Genomic DNA, 21,184 nt, shown 5'->3' on the forward strand with positions numbered 1-21,184 from the left:
GACCTTAAGTTTGTATAGACCTACTGAACCCGTTTGCTTTCTTAATAAAACTTTAAACTCTCTGCAACGTCTGGAGCGAAGTTTATATTGCTGGGATGCAACGAGGTGCTGAGGTCTGGCACCCCACCCCCCTCGCGTTCTAATCCGGCGCCTCTCGTCCACCTCCCCCCCCCCCGCCCATGCGGTTCCAAGGGCGCGCGCGAGAGAGAGAGCGCGAGCCTCCGGCTGCCCGTCCCTCCCAGCCTCGCTTCGGGCGCCGGCGCAACAGTCGCGAGCCGCAGAGGCGGTGAGGGCAGCGACGCACAGAGACGTCACCGCACGTGCCCGCTCCGGACCCCACCCGCAGCTCGTCTAGAAGGGCAGCCCTCCCTCCACGCAGCCTCCCACCCCGTTGCCCAGCCGGCGGGAGGGCAGCCGGGCTCACCTCGGCCGCCCCTGCGGGCTCCGTCGCCGCGCCGTGACCGGGGCATGGCCGACCCGGGCTGTTATCAGGAAGCTGCTTCGGGCCGGGCGGCGTCTTTCGGCTGGGGGCTGGTGACGGGGCCGGTCGCTGCCTTGCGGGGGAACCACGCCGCTTGTTCCACCATCTTCCTTCCCTGGATGGATCACTCGCTCGGCGGCCCCCTCCAAGCGAGCGCCGGCGCTGCCATAATGCCCTCTGGGAGCTGAAGTCATGGTCCGCCCGCCACGCCTAGCTTAAGTGCTTTGTGACCGTTGAAAGCTGGACTACGGGCCCCAGGATGCCCCGCGTCCGCTCAGCGGCTTGCTGGGAAACGTAGTCCCAATGAGAAGGCGTTCTTGGGGATGCCGCGTGGGAGGTCTGTGAACTACGATTCCCATAGGCCTAGGGCGCCGGTTTCTCGGCCGTGGCGGGTCGAACTCGCTCCCAGGAGTTCTACGCTAGAACAGACTGGCTCGCGCCTCGTAGTGGCGAGACGATGTCATTACAGGCTGCAATGGGAGAAAACGCACGGTCGCTTGAGCCTCCTTTCTTCCCTGTTCCAGCCAGGATTCAGCCAGGATCGAACGCACGGACGTGCGTTCGATCCTGGCTGGAACAGGGAAGAAAGGAGGCTCAAGCGACCGCGCGTTTTCGCCCACAGTTAAATATTGAAGCGGGCCTCATTTTTTGTTTTTCACAGTTTTGTGCCTGGCGACTGAGGCGCTGATTTTTCCTTGGGCCGGTTTCATCACTCTCCCAAAGTGAAGACACGAACTCAAAGCGACCATGTGTATTACGGCTCTATAGTCACTGATTACTCAGAATGACGATCTTTCCTACCCCCAGGAGATAACAACTGGTCAGCTGCGGCAATTTAGGGTTGCCAACTCCGGGCTGGGAAAATTCCTGGAGATTTGGGAGTGAAGCTTGTCAGAGTATCAAGTTGGTTGTAATAATCTGGCAGTAACAGCTGTGTGATAGCTGTCAGATCTAAAGATGATGTAAGCAGAAGCAATAGTCTTGCTGGTACCAAAGGGAACTGCAGGAATCCGGATCTGGGCAGTTTGCTGATGCAATACTTGGGAAGGTCCACAGGTGGCCTAATGCAGATCAGGTGCAGTGGGTGTATATACGCCTATGTAACTGTGATTCTGTAACCTAACCAAATCTAACCTCACATTGAAGAAGCCTGGAAGTAGTAGTGGAGAAGTGTACGTGACGGTATGTTTTATCTGTGCACTGTAAATAAAAGACACTGTTTCTTATAAAGCAAGACTTCTGGTGGTTATATCCTGGAGTAACTCCTAATCCACTTGCTTCCACGTGGAGAGGGTTGTGTTTGAGGAGGGGAGGAACCTCAGCAGGGTATAATGTCGCAGAGTCCAACCTCCAAAGCAGCCATTTTCTCCGGGGGTACTGATCTCTGTAGTCTGGGGGTCAGTTGTAATTCTGGGAGATCTCCAGGCCCCACCTGGAGGATGGCAACCCTCTGCAAAATTGTGCAGAAGGTTATGGGATCAGGGCCAGTCCCATTATGGAACTCAGGCGTTGATGAGCTACAGGTGAGTTAAGAAAATAGCTACTCTTGTCCAAAAATAATAAGTGTGTTGAATACATGAAGTTGCCTTCTAGCAAACCAGACCCTTCGTCCATCAAAGTCAGTGTTGTCTACTCAGACTGGCAGCAGCTCTCCAGGGGCTTGGGGCAGAGGTCTTTCACTATACCTACTGCCAGATCCTCTAACTAACTGGAGCTGCTAGGAATTAAAACCGAGGACCTTCTGCATGCCAAGCTGATGCTCTACCACTGAGCCGTAGCACCTTCTTGTTTTACATCAAATCAATCCTGAACTCTCCCTAGAAGCTACACTGAGTACACTGAGTCTATTGAACTTTGGTCACTTTATGAGTTGACAAGACTCACTTGAGGAAGAGCCAACATAAGATGGATTGACTTGGTTAGGGAAGCCACAGCCCTCAGCCTCCAAGATCTGAGCAAGGCTATTAATGATAGGACATTTTGAAGGTCGAACTGACTTAGAACATAAGAAAGGCCATGGTGGATCAGACCAAGGTCCATCAAGTCCAGCAGTCTGTTCACACAGTGGCCAACCAGGCACCTCGAGGAAGCCCACAAACAAGACAACTGCAGCAGCATTATCCTTGATGGCACTTACAACGCACACATTTCTTGTACTTCTTTTATAGAACACAACAGGTGAACAGGAACCACTGTCATTCATGGCTGCCTGGCAAAAGGACCAGTAGCATCTGTCTTCTCCGATCTCTCAACTCAGCCTCTAGCAAGGAAGATAATAAAAATATCAAACTCATCTTGTGCTAACTTGAGAATACAAATCTTCTCTACCATATCCTAACTGGACACTTTAATTAATTGGGCTTCACAACTGCAGTCCTGTGCATATTTGCATGAATGTAAGTTTAATTGAACGTCATGGAAATGCCATGTGTGCATAAGATCTGGCTGTTGGGCTCAATCCTGAACACAATCACTAGGGTGTGAATCCCATTCAGCTCAATGGAACTGGGGTAAACAGGCTTTGAAGCACACTGTTAATGTCCCTTTTGCTGTGATTTGGGGGGAGGGAGTTCTGAACTTGTGACGTTGCTTTAATAGGAAGAAATTCAGCAGATTAATTCCTTATTACAAGTATCTCCACGATGGGGGAAAGCAACACCTGCTAGTGATTTGGGTATCTATTTTAGATTAATATTTTTAGATTAATCAGTTTCAACAACATTATTTATGGACTGTGTAAATAGTTACATTCTGATATTTCTGTAACAGCTGCACAATAAGACTAAATTAAGAGGTGCAGCATGGGAAAACTTCACCTGTAGTGCAGATACTGAATGCATAAAGGCTCTGTCTGTGCATTTCTAGACTGTACACCCTCCCCCTCCCGATAAGGTCTTCCTGTTAGCCAATCCTGTTGGACTTGAGCTTCCAGCTGTCAAAGTCCTGCTGTTGTCTCATGGGATCTGGCTGCTGGATTTTTATTAGCTATTCCCTCCTGGCATGCTCTCCAGAGAGGGCTGAGATTGTTTCTGCTTGGAGGTAGTTCACTTACAGGAAGGGGATAGTTCTTGAGCCAGGGCCAGACGGGATGAGTTTGGAACAATTTATTAACTTGACCTTACATCATGTTGATATTTTTATGGGGCTTGTGGTAGAGGTCAACCCACCAACTGAAGAAGGAAAAGTTGCTGATGGGGGAACCTGATATAATAGTCCCTCGTGAATGATTGTACCCCATGCCCTTTGAATCTTTTCTTTCCTTTCTCTGAAATATTACTGGCACGTGAGCTATGAGCAAATATTTGGTTAGTGGTATCTGGGAGGTCTGTTCCCAAACGCTTAACCCAGCTGGTGCATCTGCCTGGTTGTGTTGGTGCTGCTGGAGAGAGCCATGCAGGAAACGGCTGCTCTGCTCCTTGTGCTGGCCTGTACCTTGAGCACAGGTGAGTAACCCCACCACCATTTCCTTTCTCCTGGAGCAGCCACGGGGTTCTTCTCTCCCACTGCGGTGACTCCTGAGAATGCAGAACTCTTACCATTATCTCCTGCCCCTTAGAGTAGCTGCCTGCTGAGGTTTTTTGCACTGAGGCAGTTGGGATAAGAGGAGACTAAGAGAGGAAGGGCATTTTGGTCCTCTGAGGGCTTCTGAACCAAGAGGAGTTAGGAGTAGCCACCGTCTCCCTCCTGTCTCCCCTTTTGGCCATGGCTCCCACAGAGCCCCACAACAAGTCAAGAAGCAGCTTGTCAGAGACCACAACACTGCTCCTGTGTAGAGCTGATAACTCACTTCTTCCTCCCACCTAGGGTTGCCAGGTCCCTCTTTGCCACCGGCGGGAGGATTTTGGGGTGGAGCCTGAGGAAGGGGGGGTTGGGGAGGGGAGGGACTTCAATGCCATACAGTCCAGTTGCCAAAGTGGCCATTTTCTCCAGGCAAACCGATCTCTATCGGCTGGAGTTCAGTTGTAACAGCGGGAGACCTCCAGCTATTACCTGGAGGTTGGCAACCCTACTCCCACCCCAAGCCTCTGACAGGGTGACTGCATGATGTAGTGGTTAAAGTGTCAGACTGGGATCTGGGAGATATTGATTTGAACCCCTACTCTGCCACGGAAGCTCACTGGATGACCTTTGGGCCGTCTTGTATAACCCCCCTTCACAGAGGATAAAATGGAGGAGTGGAGAACAAGGTTGTAAGCTACTTTGGTAGGGTTGCCAGCTCTGGGTTGGAAAATACCTGGAGATTTTGGGGGTGACACCTGGGGAAGGCAGGGTTTGGGGAAGGACCTCAGCAGGGTATAATGCCCCTCCAAAGCAGCCATTTTCTCCAGGGCAATTGATCTTGGTTGCCTGGAGATGAAATGTAATAGCAGGAGATTTCCAGGTGCTACCTGGAGTTTGGCAACCCGGTGCTTTGGGTCCCCATTGGGTGAAAAAAATGTATAGAAATATCTGAATAAAGAAACAGACAGGTATTCAAACTGGTGAATGGTTTTTTGCTCAGTGCTGGGAAAGTTTGTCTGTCTGTACAGCTATTAAAGGCACAGGAGTGCAGAAAGGGAAAAGATAGCAGTTTTTAAAATTCCTCTGCCAGATACAGATTTTTCTAAGAAAGGTTGCCACTCTTCCTCTCTCCTCCCCACCACCAAGATTCCATGCCTGTGAATATTTTATGGCAGGCAGGAATTGAGAAGGTACAGCTTTCTCCCATTACTGTGTCCATACTGGAGAGGGCTACATTTGATATATTTCTGGCTGTCATGCAATTGCTGAAGGTAAGAATAAACATTTTGATAGGCCTAGTGAGGAAAACTGTAAGCTTGGGCTGTCAGATTTTCCAAGAGATTTCTGACAGCCGAAAGCAGCTTTATGGGTTCTGGTGTTGCTTTGTGAATAGCTCTGTCTACTTGCTGGTAGTGGTGGAAAGTGCTGTCAAGTCACAGCTGACCTATAGCAATCCTGCTGGGTTTTCGAGGCAAGAGACTGAAGGCACTTTCAGGGGGTTACCGCGCTTGTATTCCCAGCGATGTATTAAGAGTTTGGAAATGTTGTAAAAAATACTGTTCGCACTTTGTTTGGCCCCTTTAGCTGTGAAGACGTCTTCCAACCATTTATAAGCCTTGGCATCCAAAAACCCTTTTAAAGCGATGTTTTTTATAACATTTTCAAACTCTTAATACATGGCTGGGAATACAAAGTGTGGTAACCCCTTCACACATGCTAAATAATGCACTTCCGGGAGCTTACCGCGCTTTGTATTTCGAGCAATGTATTAAGAGTTTGGAAATGTCGTAAACAAATCTGTTTGCACTTTCAGTGTTTTCCCACCAATTTATTAAGAGTTTGAAAGTGTATTAAAAAATGGTGTTCGCACTTACGTTGGCCCCTTCAGCTGTGAAGACGTCTTCCAACCGTTTATTGGCCATGGTATCCAAAAACCCTTTACAAGAGGTGTATTGGTTTGCTCCGTTTCGGTCTACTCCCACTTTTCCCATGTGCCCCGTGTAACGACCCGGGGCGCTTCTCAGCGTGGCGGCAGGACCCGCGAGTCCGGCGAGAAGCCCTCACCTCCCCCCCCAGCCCAGCCCAGCCAGCCGCCCTTCTTTGGGGTGCTTCTCGGCGCGGCGGCGGGCCCCGGGAGTCCGGCGAGAAGCCCTTCCACCGCCCCCCCCCCATCCCAGCCAGCCATGCTGGAGTAGAAGAGTGCCGTAGGGAACACATTGGAAACGATTTATTATATAACGTTGTCCAACTTAAAAAAATCCCCTAGAAGGCTGAGTGCGGTAAGGCCCTCGGTCCACTTTCAATGCACTTTGAAGCTGGATTTTACTGTGTGAAACTGGCAAAATCCACTTGCGAACGATCGTTTAAAGTGTACTGAAAGTGGATTGAAAGTGCATTATTTGGCATGTGTGAAAGTGCCCTGAGAAACTAAGGCTGTTACCGCACTAGGTTTTCCCAGCGATGTATCAAGAATTTGGAAATGTTATAAAAAAAATCGCTTTAAAAGGGTTTTTGGATGCCAAGGCTAAAAAATGGTTGGAAGACGTCTTCACAGCTATAGGGGCCAAACGAAGTGTGAACAGTATTTTTTATAACAGTTTCAATACATCGGTGGGAATACATAGAAAGTGCGAACAGTATTTTTTATAACATTTTCAAACTCTTAATACATCGCTGGGAATACCTAGTGCGGTAACAGCCACTGTGTCTCTGCGGAGCAACCATGGACTTTCTTGGTCATCTCCCATCCAAGTTAGGGTTGCCAACCTCCAGGTACTAGCTGGAGATCTGCTATTACAACTGATCTCCAGCCAATACAGGTCAGTTCACTTGGGGAAAATGGCCGCTTTGGCCATTGGACTCTATGACATTGAAGTCCCTCCCCAAACCCCGCTCTCCTCAGGCTCCACCCCAAAAACCTCCCGCTAGTGGCGAAGAGGGACCTGGTATCCAAGTACTAACCAGGACTGTGATCTTGCTTAGCTTTTAAGGTCTGACAAGAGCAGGCTAGCCTGGGCTATCCAGGTTAGGGCAGTTAACTGTACTATATGCTCAACCTGTACAAGTTTCATGTTCAAACCAAGCTGATCAGGTGCAGGTTTTTGATAGGTCATATATAAGATGTAAATAGAAGCTCTGCTGCCCTCCTTTTTGTGGTGATGTGTCTCCTTAGGAGACTTCGTTATAAAGGTATACAATCTGTCATGTCCCTTCTTTTTAGGACAACCTTTAGATTTGTTTAACTGTTGTGGCTCCCAAACAAGGAAACGTAGAAACTGCAGCTGTCAGAGAGCCTGTGGGTAGGGTCTCTGAGTACATTCCTCTCTCTAAACTACAACTCCCAGGGTTCTTGTGGGGAAGGAGAGCCTCGGAAATAACCCCAGTTTAAATTTATAATACAGATATAGTCGCTATAATTAGTCAGTTCTAATCCCCAGCTCAGATAAAACCCCAAAGAATTCTTCTAAGCTATTTTATTCAGTAACCCTGGGAAAAAGTTTGCCCTGGGATCCAGGGCCAATTTGCCCAGCTGATCTGTATTCGTCCTTTAGATTCCACTTGAAAAAGGCTCACAGCTTTCTTGGCTATCTGATGAGCAGTGTGATAACCGGGTGCACCAGAAATATTCTGGGGTAGGGCAGGTAACTTCCGTCCCGGGACACCTGCACACCCATTGTGGGAAGCCAGATTTAGATTGTACAGCCAGTGTTGTCCCCAGTCAGATGTGTGTGCAAAGTCTCATCACATGTCTTGTCTGTGGATACTGGATATGCTGGGAAAGTGCATGCAGTCCAAATCATAGCCACCTAGAAGTGCTTTGGACGAAATATCCCTAGCCTGCTACTTTGGGCTTGTCAGGCTTTTACTTTGGGCTTTCCTGCATGCTTAACTTACTCCTGATTTTCCTGGGGGTCGCTCCACAAGCATTGGAAGTTGTTGGGCATGGTTATTCCGCACGTCTGACCTTCCTCTGTGTTTTCACAGTTGTGGAGTCAGTTTATTTTCTTCCTCACGTACCTTAAATAATGAGGATTTTCAAGGGAGGTTGCCGTAGTCATCACAGCACTCCCCTTTTATTATTTGTGCATGCTTATATTGATATATTGATGCCATGAGTGTGTGTGTTTTTTAAATGGCACCAAAATATTGATATTCTGCTGTAATGACAGGTCAAGCAGGGTCTTTGAATTCTCAGCTTTCATTTTTTTAAAAGTAAGCCTCTATCCACTTCCCTTGCAGCAACATGCCTGTTTCATTATGTCTCTGTGAGAAAGGGGGCTAGAGACTTTTAGGGGTTTTTTTTAAGTGAAAGTTGGGAATTCAGAGAATCGCTTGACCTATTGTTACATATCGATATATCAATAGTTTGGTGCCTTTAAAAAAAAATAAAAAATGAAACCACTCAACTCCAGGGCAGTGGGGGAGGAGAGAGAATGGTTTGACAAAGTCCAATCATTGAAAAGTGGGCTAGAGGTGGGTGGGAGTGTGTGAGGGCTATGTGTTCTGACTTCTCATCCCAACCCCTTTGAACTCGTAAAAAGCAGTTCACACCTCCCCGTGCCTTCCTGGGTCTCACGTCCCATCTATCTTGCCCAGGTGCCAGCTCTCCCTCCCCTGCTGTGCTTCCTGCCTACACTCCCTCAGGCCGAGTCCGGCCTTGAAGTGCTGATAGCCCTCACTGTCTCCTTGGAACTGTTTGATGTTTTGTATTGCACCAATCTGTCTTACTGTTTCTCACAATAGGAGTGTGAACCTCTTGCCCTGTAGTAGATATATACTGTAACCCCGATAAGCTAGTTCACTTGTAACTTTGAATCCGTGTCTGCTCATATCTTCTGAAGCCTTCAATAAATCCTTTGTTTCTGACTTCCTGTAGAGCGTTTGGTCCGAGCGCCATTGTTTCCTGGGGGCTCCCAGGAAACACCAAGAGTCGTTTAGATTTGGAGTGCAAAAAGCACTCCAACTCGGTCCTAAATAGTGGATCGGGAAGCAGGAAATTCCCCTGCAGCCTTCAAGAGCGGTTTGGACTCCCATATTCTCTGAGAGAGCTTTTTTAAGCCTCCCGTAGAGTTGGAAGTTGTCCCCGCCGGCATAGGGGCTACCATTGCCACGGACGACTCTTTGGATTATAGGCTTTGACCTCCTCTATACATTAACATCAAATAATCTATGAAAAGAACAAGAAGCCTCACCTTTGGAAGTCAGAGTGAGTAAAAAGACACTTTTTGCCTTTATCTTGATTGAGAAGACCTGAATGACGATAAAAACACCTACGAAAACAGGCGACTCCCTGCCCAGCGTAACGAGACTTTTAAAATAAACAAATGCCATTAAATGAACTGACTAAGACCTTATCAACTTGATCAGTGAGTAGACACAATAAAAGGGACTTTTGGATGACTTTACAACTACCAATTAAATGCTTTGAGGGGAGGGAGGGAGACGAAAACCTTCCCCCCCCCCACTTCCGGCTTCTTTGATTCAATGTCCAGCCACGTCGCCTCTTAAGACCGGAAGATAACAAGAAGGGCTTTGTTACCATCGAAAAGACAGGGCAGATTGGAAGACTTGAAGTGAATCTCCCCGGTGTAACCATCAAATCGTTCCTACTACTTAACCACCGAGAGGAGACGACGTAGGGTCTATGATACTGCAGTTTCCTGTCTACTTTCTTTTCTTTATCTGTGCTGCTTTGAAGCATAATTGAGGATATCTTGAAAATTACAAAGCCTGCTTCTATATAAGAATACAAGCAGATATGTCAAACAAGAGGATGGAAGAGATGTTACTCAAACAAATGGACATGTTTGCAGTGCAACAAGATTTAGTCTTTGAAAAACAACAAGCGCTCTCACATCAAGCATTTCAACTAGCTGAGGTGATGAATATCCTATTTAAATCAATTAATGGAAAACTGGACACAATTATTGAGGAGATCCACAATATGAAGACCCAAGATTTTAAAGAGGTAGCTGCAAGTGACCAGCAGGCAAGGAGAGAGAGCAACATGAGAGAACTCAATACCTCTACAATTTACTTGTCTGAGTCACTGCTGACAGGAGGAGCATTATTATCCCAAGAAAACACTTCCTGGCAGCCAGCGATGGAGGGAGACATGATGAAGGATTTTACCAAGAAGATGCTGGAAATTTTAACAAGAAGCCAATGGATACAATCACCGGGATCTTCTTTTACATCTTCAGAGGCCAGAATTGCAGCTACTATATTGAAAAACGGGGGGTGGGGATTGGGAAATAAAGAAGGACTGGCAGATCCCCTCCCAAAACAAGATAATGGCTAAAATGATGCTTATTTTTGGGGTGTAAGGGAGCCACGGTGGATTTACTTTGATGAATTTTTAATGGGAAAATTTGTTTATGTATTGATCTAATCCCTTTAATTTAGAATAATAGAATGTTATATAGAGACAATGATGATAATATTATAACTAGGTAGGACTTGAAATTGCTTATAGAAGTAGTATAGATAGCTTAAAGCAAGTCTGTATGAGAGAAAATAAGGATTAGAAATTAATTTGAAATGCAAAAGTGTTAACCAGTAGAATTAGTGACTGAAGAAGATGCGGGGAAGTCACATATAGTAGATAGCATAGAATATTATAGATAACATATTCTCAGTAATAGCAATGAACTTTTTTTGTTACAAGCAGTTACAACTGAATATATTGTTGAGATATGTTTATTTTAGTTGAATTGTAGAAAATAATAAAAATAATTTTAAAAAAAAATAAATCCTTTGTTTCTGCACCAAGTCTGAGCAAGTGATTTGGCGAAGTAGCACAGGGGATTGGGACTCTCACATTAAGTTACAAGTCCCTGCCTTTTCGCTCTGCATCTGTACCGGATGGGACAGCCATGCCAGGCGAGGAGGATCCCGCTACCCCCCCGGGTTCGCCGGACAAACCCGACGCACCGGAGCTACCGGACCCCAAGGATGAAGGGGCCAAACGGATGGTACCCGTGGCCCCACCCCCGGGACCGGGCTTGGGCACGAAACCCAAGAACCCCTTCAACTCCTGGTTGGATTCCCCCAAGGACTGGTCGCTCTCACGGACCGAGGCGAAACATCGCCACTTGGCTTTATCCAGCACGGGACTCGAAGAGGACCTCGCACGAAGGGAGGTCCTGATGGACGAGGAACGGAGGCAATGGCAAGAGGAGCGCCAGACCATGCTGGGACGCATGGATACCATGCAGGCTGTGATGGCCCAGATGGCAGCCGCCCTGGACGCACTGAAGGTACAGCCACCTCCCGGCAACCCCCCAGACGGGGCACCGGTAATCCCTCCCGTTCCTCCCAGCGCCCCGACCCGCCATGACCTGAAGATCACGTACGATGGGTCGGGGGACCAGTTGACTTTCTTTTTGGTCCAAGTGGATATTTTTATGCGCGAGCAGGGCCGGACCTTCCCCTCCGAAGAGTCCCAGGTCCAGTACGTGGCCTCCCTCTTGCAAGGCGAGGCGGCAGCCTGGATGGTGTTGCAGTACGAACTCCGCTCCCCTGTACTAAGGAGTCTAGATGAGTTTATGGTTGCTCTCCGGAACCGGTTCGAGGACCCGAACCTGGGGGAGCGGGCTAAGGCCAACTTGATGCAACTGCGCCAAGGGACTAAGTCGGTGGCGCAGTATGCAAGCGAATTCCAGTCCCTATCGAGTAGAATTTTGGATTGGAGCGAAGCCACCCGGGTACAGTGCTTCAGGGAGGGACTGAATCCGGACCTGCAACACTGGGCTTTCATGCAGGGTAATCCCCCTGATGTCGAGGGTTGGGTACGCCATGCGGCAGACATTGAAAACCGTAAGCAACTTCTGAATCTGTCCAAGCAGTGTACCGGTCGCGACCTTCAGCGGCGAGGGGACAAACCAGGCGGGCCCAGAGATCCCCGAACACCGGGCGGCAGCGGTCCCTCGGCCGCTGAACGCCGCAAGCGCTTCGAAGCTGGAGTGTGCTTGGTATGCGGAGGCAAGGGTCACTTCGCCTCGCAATGCCCGTCCCGTACCGGGCGTCCTCCTCCGCCCCGTCTGACCGAACCAGAGAAAACCCCGGCGGAGGGCCAACCTCGACGCCGGAGTAGTGCTCCTGGACGCCAGAGCGCGCCCTCTGTGCTGCACGCGCGCACCCAAGAAGAAGCTTCCACTTCCTCCGGTCCATCGGGATCCCGGATTACAAATGCCACCTTTGACTCCGCCGAGTCACGGAATACAATTACCCCATCTCCTTCGTCCAGCGAGGAGGAAGAGTGGGAGATACCGGCAAAAAACGCCGTCGGTCTGCTGTAAGAGGGGCTCCTCAGCAGACCGTTCCGATTGTTGTGCAAGGAGCTCCCCCAATGGTAAGCGCCCAAGAGGAAAATGTGTATATCAGGGTCCACCTTTCCCTAGCCAAAGGGGGCCCGAGATTAGAGTTTCCCGCCTTGGTTGATTCCGGGTGCGCCCGGACCTTAATGAGTGAGGAAGTAGCCAAGAAATTACACGTCAGGCGCAAACGGCTCCCGGCCCCCCTCCGTTTTTCACAAATGGACGGTAGTGACTTTAAAAAAGGGCCGGTTACTCACCGCACCACGGCAGTGGTCATGGCCGTTGGGGAACATTGGGAAAGACTTTATTTTACCATCGCCCCCATTGTAGCCCCCGTGGTGTTAGGGATGAATTGGTTGCGGGGACATAATCCCTCCATAGACTGGGTTAAACGGACGCTTACGTTCCCCGAGGACCCCTGCCTTCTACATGATAAAGACCAAGTATTCTGCACCCCAGCCGCCGCGTTGGTGGGCTCCCCGGCGTCTGTTACCGCTCCACCCCTGCTACCCTCCGAGTATGCACAGTTCGCGGATGTATTCGATGTGAGGGAATGTGATGAACTGCCCCCACACCGAGAAACCGACTGCGCCATTGAGATTGTGGGGGAAGGCAAACTGTCCAAGGGAAAGGTTTATCCCATGAGCCCTAATGAGAAAGCGGTCTTACGGGACTACCTGGACACTAACTTAGCCCGGGGTTTTATCCGTCCATCAAAAGCCCCGTATTCTGCCCCTGCTTTCTTCGTCAAAAAGAAGACAGGGGATTTGAGACTGTGCATTGACTTTCGCAGGCTAAACGCTGTCACCCAGTCTAATGCTTACCCCCTCCCTCTCATTCCAGACCTGCTAGCACAATTGAAGGAGGGCCGAATTTTCACCCAATTGGATTTGGTGGAAGCCTACCACCGCATCCGTATCAAGGAGGGGGATGAACCCAAGACAGCCTTCTCGAGTTGTTTTGGCATGTTTGAATACTTAGTCATGCCGTTCGGACTTTCTGGGGCTCCCAGTGTATTCATGCAATTGATTAATGATGTATTACATGATTTGTTATTTCGTGGGGTGGTAGTGTTTTTAGATGACATTCTCATTTATTCGGAAACCATGGAAGAACATGTCCGTCTGGTGCGCGAGGTCCTCCAGCAGCTTAGGGACCACAAGTTGTATGCTAAGGTGTCCAAGTGTGAATTTCACCAACCATCCATAACCTTTTTGGGCTATGTGATCTCTCACCACGGTTTAGAGATGGACCCCGACAAGGTCCGGGCGGTTAAGGATTGGGAACCCCCCTCCACACGCCGACAGTTACAACAATTTCTGGGGTTTGCCAATTTCTACCGCAATTTTATCCCCAACTTCGCCCAGGTGGCCCTTCCCCTCACTTCCCTCTTGCGCACTAAGGGAAAAGGGGCAAACGCCACTCTGCCTTCCGCCCGTTTGCAGTGGTCTCCTCCTTGTCAGCAGGCCTTCGATAATTTAAAGCTGCTCTTTTCATCCGAACCGGTCCTGGCCCACCCGGACTGCAATAAACCGTTTGTAGTCCAGGTGGATGCCTCGGATGTGGCCATTGGAGGGGCACTACTGCAGCGGGACGGCGAAGGCGCCTTACGGCCGTGCGCCTACTTCTCTAAGAAGTTTTCCCAGTCCGAGATTAACTGGGCCATTTGGGAGAAAGAGGCAGCAGCGGTCAAACATGCCCTCACCGTTTGGAGGCACTTTCTGGAAGGGGCAGAGAGTCCGTTTGAGGTGTGGATCGATCACAAGAATTTGGAGGCGCTCAAAGGTGCCCGAAAGCTCAACTCCAAACAAATTCGTTGGGCTCAGTTTTTTGCCAAATTCCGGTTCACCCTCAAACATGTTCCCGGAAAGGAGAATGCCCTGGCTGATGCTCTGTCTCGACTACCCCAGTACCGCAATGATTTTGACCGTCCCGTGGACTCCCTGTTTACCCCCGAACAACGGGGGGAGGTCCAGGGACTGGCCGTCACCACCAGATCGCAAGCTCGCTCCCCCGGTGATCCCTTGCTCAAGGGAATCCCGGAAGCGTTTCAGCAACGCCTCCGGGACGCCTCCCTTCGGGAAGCGGAGCAGCAGGCTCTTCCTTCCGGCATGGAGCAACGGGGATCCTGGTGGACACTAGGAGGAAAACTTTATGTTCCGGTGCCTCTCCGCAAGGAGGTGTTGGAGCTAGTCCACGGCGCCAAACTTGCGGGTCACTTTGGCTTCGTAAAAACACTACACCTGGTCAGACGGCAATTTTGGTGGCCTAGCATGAGAGCCGACGTGGAACTGTACGTGCGCAGCTGCCCCACCTGCGCCACAGCCAAGAAAAGAATGGGAAAGCCTCCCGGGCTATTAAAACCCTTGGAAGTCCCCTCCCGACCCTGGGAGGTAATAGCCATGGACTTCATCACCGATCTGCCCCCCAGCCGGGGCAAAACTGTACTCTGGGTAATTACGGACCTGTTCTCCAAACAGGTCCATTTTGTGCCCTGTGCCGGGCTCCCCTCGGCCCAGGGTCTGGCTAGGTTGTTTATCACCCATGTCCTCAGGCTTCACTCGGTCCCCAGGAAGGTTCTCTCCGACAGGGGGGTTCAGTTTGTTGCCAAATTTTGGCGGACCTTTCTAAAATTGATGGGGGTGGAGGAACAAGGGCTCTCCTTTGCCTACCACCCTCAGACCGATGGGCAGACCGAACGAGTGAATGCAGTGGTTGAATGTTACCTCCGGTGTTATGTCAATTACCACCAAGACAATTGGGTTGACCTGCTGCCTTTTGCCGAGTATGCGTACAACAATGCTCCCCATTCCTCAACGGGGTTCAGCCCTTTCCAGGTGGTGTACGGAACAGACTTTGGCCCCTTCGGCTCCACTCCCGTCACCCCTGAACTCGAGGCGGTACCCGAAGTTCAGGAGTGGGTGCAAGTAGTCCGGTCCTCTTGGCCCTGGTTACAAAAGAACCTTGAACGGGCCAAGCGTAAATACAAGGAGCAAGCCGACAAACATCGCTCCCCGGGGTGGGATCTCAAGGTGGGAGAACAGGTTTATCTATCCACCAAAAACCTGCGCTCCCTCCGACCCTGCAAAAAACTCAATGATCGTTACGTGGGTCCCTTCCCCATATCCCGGGTAATCAATGAGGTCACAGTGGAATTGGACCTTCCTAAGACCTTACGGGGCGTTCACCCCGTCTTCCATATTAGTTTACTCAAACCCTACGTAGCTGCTCCTCAATTCCATCCCCCACCCAAACCCGAACTGCCAACGGTTGTGGGAGGGAATACACACTTAGAAGTGTCCAAGGTCTTGGATAGCAAATGGAAAAAGGGAAAACTGTTCTACTTTGTCCGATGGAAACATCTGGGTCCGGCGCACGATGAATGGGTTGCAGCCCCCCACATGGCGGCCCCTCGCCTCGTACAAGAGTTTCATTGCGCTTATCCTGATAAGCCGCGGCCTCCCGACCTCGCGGGAGGGGGGCCTTAAGGGGGGCAGAATGTGAGGGCTATGTGTTCTGACTTCTCATCCCAACCCCTTTGAACTCGTAAAAAGCAGTTCACACCTCCCCGTGCCTTCCTGGGTCTCACGTCCCATCTATCTTGCCCAGGTGCCAGCTCTCCCTCCCCTGCTGTGCTTCCTGCCTACACTCCCTCAGGCCGAGTCCGGCCTTGAAGTGCTGATAGCCCTCACTGTCTCCTTGGAACTGTTTGATGTTTTGTATTGCACCAATCTGTCTTACTGTTTCTCACAATAGGAGTGTGAACCTCTTGCCCTGTAGTAGATATATACTGTAACCCCGATAAGCTAGTTCACTTGTAACTTTGAATCCGTGTCTGCTCATATCTTCTGAAGCCTTCAATAAATCCTTTGTTTCTGCACCAAGTCTGAGCAAGTGATTTGGCGAAGTAGCACAGGGGATTGGGACTCTCACAGAGTGGGCAGGACAAAATGGACAGAAAGATTATGCATCAGGAAAAAGGTGACTGAAAATCAGTTTGCAGGAAAAGGTTGAGGTAAAAGTAGTCTTAAAAGAAATGGGGGAAAACCTGAGGGAACCCCCCCCCCCAAAAAAAACCTGAAGTGCAAACTAAAGGCACAAAAATGTGTGTGGAAATCAGGGGATACACAAGCAGTTATGGGGCCAGAACTAACAAAAAAATGTGGAAAGGTCCTTAACATTTTGCACATTGAGAGCTCCATTAGGAATGCCCAAGAACTTGAGAGTGCTCAGACATCTCTGGGAAGACATTTTTCTTTGAATCACTGCCTATTTCTTCTTCCTTAGCATCACATCTTTTTCCAGGGTCTGGGGTGCAGCTGTTCACAAAAGAAAAGTCAAGAAGCATTCCTAATTGTGTTGTTTACTGGCTTCTGTTACTGGTTGGATGGTGGCTTCTTTGTAGGAGACCGCAGCAACTTGTGTTTTCTATGTCTTTCCAGGTCAGCATTCCCCTCTCAATGACTTCCAGAGGCTAAAAGCTACTGAGCTGGTTTTTGCGTCCCTCCAGAAAGAGGAGAAGCCTCTTTCTGTAGAGGAGTGTGCAAGGCTGTGCACACCTATCCTACACTGCAGGTGAGAGGGAAAATAACTGCACTGGACACAGAGATATGAGCTTCAGGGCGATACAGGAACAAATTGTATGTAGCAGTGTATTCTGCTGGTAGAGGTTATTAATCCGCCTAGATGTGAAATGTCTAACCCAGTCAGCTCAAGCAGGGACCTTTCTCCTAAGGCTGCCCAGCATTCAGATGCCAGGGATAGACCCTGAGACCTTGTACAACTGTATGCACCGTGTGGCCTGTTATGCAGGGATGTTTCCCCACGTTCTGCTTTGGGGCTTCCTTTTTATTATGCATGCCTTTTCCGCCCATCAGAGGTCACCTTGCTCTCCCCGTGTGTTTTGCCCACAATTTCCAGATTCTGGCTAAAACAGCATCTGGAAAACACAGGCAAAATGGGCAGGGTGAGCAAGGCAACCTCTGACAGACAGAAAAGGCATGCATAATCAAAAGGAAGCCCCAAAGCAGACCGCGGGGGTGACCGTGGGGAAATGCCTCTGCATAAAAGGCCTATGTTCTCTACATCTCAACTGTGGGTGAGTGCAAGCATTATGTGCATCAATCAACCATAACTACTTATGTGCATGTGTACAGTTGTTTGGCATGTTGTGGTGAGGAACCACGGTGCTGCAGGGGAGCCCTGCATGGGGGAAAGGAGTCATGCCATCTAATTTACGTGACTCCTCTACTGTCTGCTGAACTGCTTGCCATGGGCTAAACATTTTATGCATGCCTTTCCCAATAACAAAGTCACTTGTGGCTCAGCTGAGCATGGGTTGCATCTGTGTAGTGGAAAGTAGGGCTTTCCCCTATGTATCTGTAGGGTCTAGAAGAGTTGCCAGTGGGAATAGGGTTCCGTTTGTGGATGTGAAGGGTGGGTGTGGTATCTGGCCAGGTTGAAGGACATTTGCTGCAAGGGCTAATGAGGATTGTGCTTGTGCATTGTGTTGCTTCTTTAGAGCCTTTAATTACAACTGGCAGAGCCACAGCTGCCAGCTGCTCCCTATGACCCAGCATTCACCACAAGCCCAGTTGCAGAGGAATGTCCACTATGACCTCTTCCAGAAGAAAGGTAGGATGGCAGGCTTGAGCTATGCAAAGAAGGGGAGGACAATAAATAACTAAATCAATAAGAGAGGGTGTTGCGTACAAGACAATGGCAGCGTATAAATGCCTCCCTTAGCATGGTGTGATGGAACCTAGGTAGAAAGATTTGCGTGGGACTACTGAGAGGAAGTGAGTAGTTGTGGTGGTATTTGCGCAAGGGGCCATCTGCACATACAGGGGCCATCTTTGGAGCTATTGCCAGATGGACTACACACAGCCCGGCCAACACACCAGAGGGACAGGAAGTGATGCAGGACTAATTACTGTACCCAAATCTATAAGCGGTAGTGCTGTAACAGGATGGAAGTCTGAGGGAAAGCCAGCTTGGCTACACTGGGGTAGGGAATGACCTGGGAGTGCGTCAGTTGTGAAATCTGGTGGGTGAAAACATGGCTCAATTATTAGACAAACTGTCTATTAGATAAATTTTAGGAGGAATAGCTTGGGCTGCAAGGAGCACACAAGAGTTGGGACAGATGTTGAGTGTTACAATGGTTACTCAGAATCTGTGGGAGAGAGCTGCATGAGGGACCTCAGTTTTGCTCAGGGGACCTATAAATTCTCCCAGTATTCCCGCAAACTGTTTTGAGAATTTGACTGCAAATATTGCGCAGTTAGTGAGCAGCAGATCCCGTGGATCAGACCATGCATAAAAGGCCATAGTGTTGGGGGGTGGGGAATAACTGACAGTGTGGGTGCAATGGAAAAAAAGAGACAGATGCGCAGAGAGAAGAGTTAACAGTTGTTGTTGTTGTTGGGGGTTTGGGGGGGGTGTGAGGAATGACAGTAGCCATGGCTAAAATAAAGACAGAAACAGAAATTGTAAAATTATCTGGATCACTTCATGTTATCACAGGACTACCTACGTAGGTGACAAAATAATGCAAATTCACTGTTACTGCTTAACATCCCAAAGACAATTGCATAACCCAGTCAATTAGAAAAATTGTCCCCATTTGGCCCTTTCCCTCAAAACCGCTAGTCAACATGCCAGTCAGAAAAACACCCAATCTAGTCTAGTGTCTGAGGCCTTTTAGGTTTTATGTGTACCAGATCTAGCGCTCACCTGAAATTAGCCTGAGTACATTTTCCATGTCAGGACTCTGCTCTGGCATTGTTAAGTAACAGAAGTATTAGACATGTAATTTTTGGGGGGGAAATTTCACTTGATAACAGTGCCAGTCCTGGGAGATTTGGAACAGTTGGAGGGTATGCACACAGGATGCAAATACTGTTCGTGGTTAAGTGGAACACATAGTTCTATTATCAGATAAAAGAGCAATATGATCTTTTATGGTGGGTGTCTGTCTTATCCTGTTGCCAGGAGACTGTTCTGCTTTTCCAGTCTGGCTCCTGAGAGAGAGTAGGCAGTGGTAATCCAGATACTGTTTGAGTCAGAGATGCAAAAAATATTGCCCAGTTCCACCTTCTTCTTCTTTTTAAATAGATTTTACTTGGGTTTTTTAGAGGATACAAAAGAAAAAAAAGGGGACAATGAGGAAAAGAGAAATAAGACTTTGTAGGGTCAGCGTCCGGGACATGCCCTCGTACATTAATCCCCGTTCTTTAATTACACAACTGATGTAACCATTCTTACATATTAATATTACTCTGCAAATTCTAACCTTCTTTTGCTCTTATGGTAGAAGTGTCTCTCATCATTCTGGAAGATACAATGTGACAAGAAAAAACCCCAGTCTTATGCATTTGTTTAGATGAGTTCTATTCAACATAAATATAAACACTCTAAACGTTATAATTAAAGTTATAATAAAACACCATAAAAGTTATAACAAATACTAAAATATTAAAAAGCCAGCAAGAGTTTAAAAACTCTTTAAAAAAGCCTAAAACATATAGAATCATAGAGTTGGGACCACCAGGGTCATGTAGTCCAACCCACTGCACAGGGCAGGAAATTCACAACTACCTCCCCCACACACACCCAGTGTCCCCTACTCCATGCCCAGAAATGGCCAAGATGTCTTCCCTCTCAACATCTGCCTAAGGTTATAGAATCAGCATTGCAGCATATAGCCCCTTAAAATGAGCCTCGTAAAATACTTGACTACTATGCTGACATAGCCTATTTCACATTTCATGGCTGTACTGATATCACCATGGTTGTTTTCTCTCCCTTTCACAGATTATGTGAGGAACTGCGTGGTGGGAGACGGGTCAAGCTACAGAGGGACCCAGTCAGTGACAGAAAATGGAGAAACCTGCCAGCGCTGGCGGTTGACATTTCCTCATGATCATAGGTATGACGGGGGCAGTGATAATGTGGCTGTACTGTACTCTGCTCTGCTTCAAGTCCTTGAGGGGGGAGGATGGGGTTCCATCTTTGAAACGTTTAAGGAAGTCAAGCCTTCATGCAGGGATACCTCCTCCTATCAAAGAAGAGTCTATGCTTCTTGTCTCCTGGTTAGGAGACTACAATCCACCCCCAAATTGTTATAAGGTCTTAACAGATGTCGTTGGGGATTGTGTGCATTTGTTCACATGGCCTTACATTCACCAAAATGAAGCAGGGGGTGGGATCGTTTTTATTTTTATACAGAAAATGGAACATACAGATAAGGAGAAGTCCCTCTCCTTACCTCACTACACTCCATTTTGGAGACATTTTTGTTCTAGCCAAGCTCTAATATTGGGCCAGGCTGGAAAAACAATTCTCAAAATGATGGAGCTCACAAACATAACATGAAGGAGGGAACAGTATTCTTGATCTTCACTTAATACTTCATTCTTGAGGAGGGGGATAGAAAATCACTTCCACTTTATGTATGAACAGGAGGATGTGAATAACTTCACGTTAGGGTTGCCAACCTCCAAGTGGTGCCTGGAGATCTCCAGCTATTACAACTGATCTTCAAGAAACAGAGATCAATTCACCTGGAGAAAATAGCTGCTTGGAAGGTGAACTCTGTGGCATTATACCCCATTGAAGTATCTCCCTTGCCCAAACCCCACTCTACTCAGACTGCACCATCAAAATCTCCAGGTATTTCCCAACCTGGAGGTGGCAACCCTACTTCATGTGGACACCCCTACTATGATTGGTTTTGCCCTAAGATGCTTACAGAGCAGGTTTCCTTTGTGTCTTCAAGAGTGTGTTTTTCCTGAAGTATGTCTCGAGATATAAGTGAAAGTATTCCTCACTAAACAGTTATTGACTTCCTCAAAATGTTCCCAGAGATGACTGGGTTGATATT

The 21,184-nt window shown here is 48.5% G+C and overlaps 2 protein-coding genes across 2 annotated transcripts in view; one reads left to right on the top strand and one right to left on the bottom strand.

Annotated features, from left to right (window-relative positions):
* IFRD2 (interferon related developmental regulator 2) overlaps window positions 1-468 on the bottom strand; it is a 36,545-nt gene extending 36,077 nt beyond the window's left edge. Inside the window, exon 1 of the mRNA XM_056856622.1 lies at window positions 425-468. The gene's annotated coding sequence lies outside the window, so the exon portion shown is untranslated. The remainder of the gene's footprint in view (window positions 1-424) is intronic.
* A 1,525-nt stretch (window positions 469-1,993) lies between these two features.
* The window catches only part of MST1 (macrophage stimulating 1), a 38,614-nt gene continuing 19,423 nt past the window's right edge, over window positions 1,994-21,184 (top strand). Inside the window, exons 1-5 of the mRNA XM_056847275.1 lie at window positions 1,994-2,004; window positions 3,830-3,924; window positions 16,743-16,875; window positions 17,822-17,934; window positions 20,116-20,230. Of these exons, the coding sequence (XP_056703253.1) occupies window positions 1,994-2,004; window positions 3,830-3,924; window positions 16,743-16,875; window positions 17,822-17,934; window positions 20,116-20,230 (467 nt within the window). The remainder of the gene's footprint in view (window positions 2,005-3,829; window positions 3,925-16,742; window positions 16,876-17,821; window positions 17,935-20,115; window positions 20,231-21,184) is intronic.

Source organism: Euleptes europaea, chromosome 1, assembly GCF_029931775.1.
Source record: "Euleptes europaea isolate rEulEur1 chromosome 1, rEulEur1.hap1, whole genome shotgun sequence".
In the NCBI taxonomy this organism is placed as follows: Eukaryota; Metazoa; Chordata; class Lepidosauria; order Squamata; family Sphaerodactylidae; genus Euleptes; species Euleptes europaea.